The sequence below is a fragment of the Vespa mandarinia genome, chromosome 9 (genome assembly GCF_050613455.1).
Source record: "Vespa mandarinia isolate Hongniang chromosome 9, ASM5061345v1, whole genome shotgun sequence".
Taxonomy (NCBI): Eukaryota; Metazoa; Arthropoda; class Insecta; order Hymenoptera; family Vespidae; genus Vespa; species Vespa mandarinia.
In genome coordinates, this window is record NC_140818.1 from 5,710,001 (window position 1) to 5,716,949 (window position 6,949).

The 6,949-nt window shown below is 39.6% G+C and overlaps 1 protein-coding gene across 8 annotated transcripts in view; it reads left to right on the forward strand.

Moving 5' to 3' along the window:
- Positions 1-6,633, forward strand: part of LOC118443240 (latrophilin Cirl) — a 265,059-nt gene extending 258,426 nt beyond the window's left edge. For 6 of the 8 annotated variants that reach the window (XM_035869905.2, XM_085659302.1, XM_035869902.2 and 3 more), the window contains one exon: positions 1,920-6,633. In XM_035869905.2, coding sequence (XP_035725798.1) covers positions 1,920-2,774 — 855 coding nt within the window. In that variant the 3' untranslated portion in view covers positions 2,775-6,633. Of the gene's footprint in view, positions 1-907; positions 1,106-1,919 lie in introns of all 8 variants that reach the window. The other 2 variants (XM_085659306.1, XM_085659305.1) reach the window with 2 other exon arrangements.
- Positions 6,634-6,949: the final 316 nt, after the last annotated feature.

Consider the following 6,949-nt stretch of genomic DNA (forward strand, 5'->3'; position numbering starts at 1 on the left):
CTTTCGATGTGCGTTTCATCAATCGTTTAACGCCAATCAAGCCTGATCTTGCCTAATCTAGATGCAAACGCGGTCGAGCACTTTACTTTTTTGGCTTCTCGCGAACAAAAAAATATCAATGCTTCGTTACGAAGAACGTCAACCCCTCGATTTCGTGTTACTGTTAATAACGAAATCACTCGATCGCATGATTTTTTATATATCATAAATTGAAATAAGGTAAGTTGTAAAAGAGAACAATCTAAGACAAATATAACGTTATAAGAGGGGTTGATCGTGAGGATAAATATAAAAAAAAAAAAAAAAAAAAAAAGAAAAAAGAAAAGGTAAATAAAAAGAGCTTCTTCGCTTGATACAACAAAAGAAACGAATTCTTTATTGTTGTTGTTCGATAAAAAGAATGAAAAAAGAAAAATATAACGTCAGCTCTAGAATATATAGATTTGCACAATACGCACAATGCATAATTCAGGTTATAATTTTTTGCTATTATCGCTGATTGATTTCTCACCAAGGCGTTTAATCCTTCCTCGACGTAAAACACAAACTTTGGGAATGGCAGCGAATCAGGTGGTTCACATGACGATCTCCGAGGCATTCGGTTTCCCATGTTATCGAATGGAAAAAATAAAAACGACGTTCGGAATAGATTCACGGGCTGATTTTGCTTGTCATTTTTTGAAAAAAGGTCCAAAAAACCTTCCAAAGGAACGAGCTACCTTCGGAGATCCGTACGATCCTTCGTTTACCTCATTGACTTCTCTGTAAAAGATTTAGCCAATTTTAACATGTTCTACGAGTAAAAGTGAAAGACAAAATTTAGAAAAATAAAATAAAAAGAAAAAGAGAGAGAGAGAATGGAGGTAAACGGAGGATTAACAGCCACGACCAATGCTTGATTTTCCAGTACTTGGTATCCGGTCGAAGCTGGGCGATAGTCGATAGGCAGCCGGCAGTCGCTGTGCCAAGTGAATCCTCTGGCACAGAGGCTCACATCGTGGCCACTTTGCCGTACGCCCGTCACGCATTCTTACCCTCAGCTCCTAATATCCCCAAATCTGCCACCGCCACTTGGGGCCACCTTAACAAAAACCTCATGTGGAAGGTAACTAACTGGGCGGCTAGCTCGCAAGCGCTATTTAACGCTATTCTCTCGTCGCTACTCTAGTTGCTAGTTTTTAGCACAGATAAAAAAAAAATAAAAACACCTTCATTTTTCTTTGTTTCCTTTAACTCTTCTCTTTGTTTTCCATCGACATATGTATAAACTCGGATTGCGTTGTCCCACAATAAAGATAATCGTACTTTTAATAATCGTTAATACACAAATGTAATAATACATTTTGCTAAAGGGTTATTTGACTTTTTATATTTTAGAGTTACAAACAAAGACGTTTAACGTGTGGGACACGCGGTCCATGCTATATGTCAATGCTTTTTTCTTTCTCTTTAGCATTTTCTTACGATCATCAAACTAATTGTCTAACTTTTGGCTAGATCCGCCCTCTCGTGCATGGTGTGTGCTTCTCTCGTTTAATTATCAAAAAGGCACGATGTTTGCGCGAGTTAAAAAGCCTCGGTCATAGCAAATTATTTTTTTCTTTTTTTTTTTTTCTTGTTTTAATTATCCCTGAATAAAATAAGATTAGAGACGAGTTACGCACTCAATGATTCGAGAAAATGTGAACACTTTTTTCTCGGCTTTTCCCCCGTTACACAGTGCATGCGCAGCCACGACCGTTTCCCTCGACTCGCGACATCCAAATTCAAAATTGCCGTGTTTTTTCTATTGGCGAATTAAAAAATCGTCATATCCTGTTGAAAGACAAAACGGCACGTTAATTCCCTTAGAAAGCAAAATCATTTTCAATTCAATTTAAGAAAAATATCTAATATATCAATTTCTATTCCACCCACAGAACATTTCTTTTAAATCGTACTCCCGGGACTCTGGACACGGTGGATCAGAACAAGAAGATTCACCAAGGACACATAACACTTCAACTTTGGGCCATTCAGGTCGTAATCGAGATCGAGATAGAAACCGCATCATTGGTTCGAATGATGGTAGCGAGACGATGAGCGGTGGAAGAGCAGCAACGACAACGGCAACTACTTCGGTGGGAACTGGACGACGCGCTGCCATGCCATATAATCATACTTACACAGAAATCGTTGATGGTAGAAACGGTGGAAATGGTATGCATCATCAGATGCATGCTCATCACGGCCAGCATGTACATCTTCCAACGCATCGCGGAGTTGGCAACGTTGGTGGTTTAACGAACGAAGATGATCCTGTTTACGAGGAAATCGAACGAGGTGGCGCCGGTGGAACTGTCGGAGAGATCCAAGTGTCAGACATGTCTGACGAGGATGGTCGACGACAAAGCGACATGAGTAGACAATCTTCAAGAAGCTACGGTGATCATAGGCCATTGATTCCATATTCACCTGCTAACGATCGTAACCTGCTCCATTACGGGCAAACGATGAGCGATCGTGTTGGGAACACTCACTACGATCCAACGGAATATGGTCCAACCGTTGAAAGGACCATAAATGCGTGCTGGGAGAAACTACGAAGGCAACAAGCGAGGTACGAGCTCGGTGAACTGCCACGACTCCCTGCAGGTTATGGACTACCACCTCAACAGGATCATACGAGAACCGTCGCTGTTCTCGACGGCCATACCGTCGTCTGCCATCTTCAACCCCAAACGGACATGTATACAGGACGCGGAATGCCACCGCCTTCCTACAGCGAGTGTTAGGTCAAGGCTGGATCGTCTCGTCCTCCATCTCGTCCATCATCCCCACGTTTTGGGGTAGGACTCTGTTCCTCTCGTAGGACTCGCCCTTCGACTCCGATCTCTCTCTGATTCCACTGTAGCTCAGCATAACGTCTCTCTCTCTTTCTCTCTCTCTCTCTCTCTCTTTCTCTTCCTCTCTTTCTCTTTCTCTCACTCTCTCTCACTCTCTTATTTTCATTCTCATTCTCTCTTGGATTTGTCAGAAAGAGATTTTACTCTTAACAAGAAGACTTTTCTTTCCTATGAATGAAAGCAGTTGAACGGGGAGAGAGACGAACAAAGGCTAAGATTTCGGAGAAGAATCGTGAAAATGAGAAACGGACGATGACGGTCCTTCCAAGAAGAGAAACACAAAAAAGCACGAAAGGCTAGAACGATATTACTTCGCTTTTTAGCGTGTTATAAAGCCACACGAGTCGATTGGCGAACCTACGCGATGGTTCGTGTACAACTAAACTTAACGATCGACATTCTGCGCCGAAAGATTCCTTCCTTGCTCTACGCGTACTAATCACGGTGTGTGTGATCCTTGCGAAAACAAAAAAAGAAAAAAAAAAGTAATAAATATTGTGTAGAGAGCGAGACGATCGCGTCGGCGATACGTTATTTTTCTTTTTTTCTTTTGTATAATAGACATATCGCGACACGTACTCCTCGTCCACGAACTGGAAATTTTTTAAGTCATTGTTTTAGGTCACCTTGTTCTTTCTTTTCTTTCGTCCTTTTGTGTATAATATAGACTCTCGTTGAACGGATAGCTTAGGATAGCGACATATCGGAAATTTTAGAAGGTGTGGCATGTGATTGTAACAATCGCTTTTGAAAATCGCGTTACGAAGGAGAGCAACTGCCTGTGAGAGAGAGAAAGAAAGAAAGAAAGAAAAATAGAATGAGAGAAAGAAAGAGAGAGAGAAAGAGAGAGAGAGTTTTAGGGGGGTTTTGGGCGGGAAGAGAGGCAGAGTGAATTCTCGATCGCGACGCGCCTAAGTTTCCTCGTAGAAATAATCGAGCGCGCATTTCTATTATCATTTTCTTTGACCTTCCACGTACTTTTTCAATACAAGTACGTCGGCACATTTTGAGTTGAAGAAAAGATACCGAGAATTCAATTTTATTCTCTGAAAAGAGAAAAACGATATACCTTTACGAATGTTTACGCAATGAGAAAGCAAATGAAATTTCTTAATAATAATATTATGAATTCGAAATGAAGAAGAAATCATAATTGTACTACAGTCGTAAGTACCTTTGTCGGTCACCCAACCATAACTCCTCATTGTACATTGCTTTTGAAATGTTACGTTTTAGTCCCAGAATGTTATTTTTATAAATAAAAAAAGTATATATATATATATATATATATATATATATATATATGTATGTATGTATATGTATGTATACAATAACACGATGTTCTTGAATGAAATGAAAGGAAGACAGGGGATTGATGTATGCGAGTATATATATATACATATATATACGCGGCGAGTATGTGTATACGTGTGTGTGTGTGTATGTGTGTGAAAAAGAGATACAGAGAGAGTGTGTGTGTCTACATGTATGCATGTGTATATTTGCATTTGCGTATGATCGAACACAGGGGGCAGGTAGTGCGCGTATGTAGGCGATATAAAAGCGATTTTCCAAGCGAAGCGGAGAATTCGCGAATGAAACTTAGTCACTGTTTTTTACTATTTTTTAAAGGAAACGTAAGTGTCGTAAAAACGTAATAATACGTGTAAAACTAAGGGACGATGCCGATCGCGAGCGCGCGTGCACGCGTTCGCTATTTATTTTTTATCATCGCTCGTAAAGGCGTTTCTCGGTTAAAATACGCGCGACACAGCCGACGCAGGATCGTCGACCGACGATCGGAAGGTCCTAACTCTTTTTCGTGAAATAAGCAAGCAGGTCTCGTCGAGTTCCTCTTTCCTTCCTATCGTCGAGTCGCGACGACAAACTTCTCCCGCCATTTTTCGCGATTCACGCGAAAGAGAGCGTCTATATAAAGATGATATTCGCGAGACGAGTATCGAACGAACGCGAACTATATATTAATGGATGATGATGATAATAATAATAATGAATATATCTGATATCGATCGATGCTCGCCTCGGAAATAACACGGATAGCATCGCCGTCGCCGTGGCTTTATATTTATTTCTCGCTCGATCGACCGTTCGACCGTTCGTCAAGAAAAAAGAAAAAGAAAAAGAAAACGTAAAAAAAAAAAAAAGAGAAAAAAAAAGAAGAGAAGAGAACGCGTTTAGATGAAAATCGGCGTTAAAAGCGATTAGTCGCGTTTAAAGGTACCACAGCTGTCTATTAAAATGCAAGAAAAGTAAAATGTACGAGCGAGATCTCGTGTGTATGCGTGCGTCTGTCTGTCTGTCTGTCTGTCTGTCTGTCTGTACGTCTGTCTGTGTGTAAGCAATGTATGCGTGAGAGAGAAACGATGAATATATGCGTGCGTACGTTTCTATCCCTTTTAATATTTCAAATGTTCGTTTTGGCGGTATATGAAGAAGAAAAAAAAATCTTAGCAATCGATCGATTCGTCTTGTCTTTTATATTGTACTACAATTCGACGGCATCGATATAGCAATAATCGTTGCTGCCTCACGATACGGATAATGATGGATTATTAAAGGGAAGCCATTGTCGATTTATGCGAATCGCAACATTTTTATAGTGATTAAGGGCCCCTACCCATTCCTCGCGTAGTCCTTGTATCCTTTTTTTTTTGAATTTCGAACGAAATTACCAATGGATTCTTCGATGTTAATGGTCCATAGACGTAACTATCTTTTCACGTCGAACGTTCTCTCTTCTTTTTTGCTCTCTTTCTTTGAAAATTCTGAAGACTTCGTTCCTCTCGTAAAGAAAAAAAAAAGAAAAAAAAAAAAAAAAAAGAAAGAAACAAAGATACACATTCGATGTAAAAAGGAAGCTGTGACTATGGACCGGCAGTGTCGCGAAGCGTGGAAAACTAATTATAATTTTCTACGATCGAAACGTATAGATCTTATCGACATAATAATACATATTGCCAGATAATCTTTAAGGCACCCACATTCCATCCGTTAACGTGTCGTAAATCGAAAATTGAGGGATACAAATGCAACAAAAAGGAATAAACAAAAAGAAAGAAAGAGAGAGAGAGAGAGAGAGAGAGAGAGAGAGAGAGAGAGAGAAAGAGAGGCATCAGCCTAAATAGACGAGCCAAGAGATAAGCAAGGAGTTTTCAATGCGAGAAAACTTAATAATCCTTCATTCTCTTTTGGCGAGTCGACAATCTATGATAGACGTTTGGGTTAAAGCGGCCAAGTCGAGAGTGTGTGCATGCGAAAAAGAAAATGACGCGCGGGCGTTCTATTATTATTAATCGTCGACGAAAGAGAACTCTCAAAAGCGTTGTAAATAATGTATATAAGGCTTTGTACATGTTGAATACTTCTAATGTAAATGGAAAAAAAAAAGAAAAAGTGAGATACGGCGCACCCTAACGATTAATGTGAACAAAAGTAAGTAAATAAGCGAATTAATTAATAAGTAGTAAACCATCATAAACTATCGTTGTGACGGCGGAAAAAGCGTAAGAGGAGCGTTTAACTTAAGTCCCAAGCGTAAATTAGTTAATGTGTAAATAAATTAAACGAGGAAGTAAAATATTAAATGAGACAAAAACCTCAAATAATCATTGGATATTTATAAATGAATCCGCTAAAAGAAAAAAAAAGAGAGATAGAGAGAGATAGAGAGAGAGAGAGAGAGAGAGAGAGAAAGAGAGAGAGAGAGAGGGAGAGAGAGAGAGAGAGAGAGAGAGAGATAAAAAAGATAAAAATAAAGAAATAACGTAAGTTTCGACGAAGGGAAGGGAAACGGATATTAATGAGCGATTCGTTCTGTGAACACGTAAATCGCTAATGAACGAGAAGAAACAAAGAAGAGGGAAATGAAAAACGAGAAACGTTTAATAGGATGAACACAGATATACGAGCAATGCATGTTCGATCCGCGGCTATTTTATAAAGTATATTCCATCGTTCGACTCCTTTCTCCTACGTCTCCGCTCTGCTTTCCTACCACCTCTTTTCCCCGTCCATACTGTTTTCCGCGATTAAACGAAGATAAT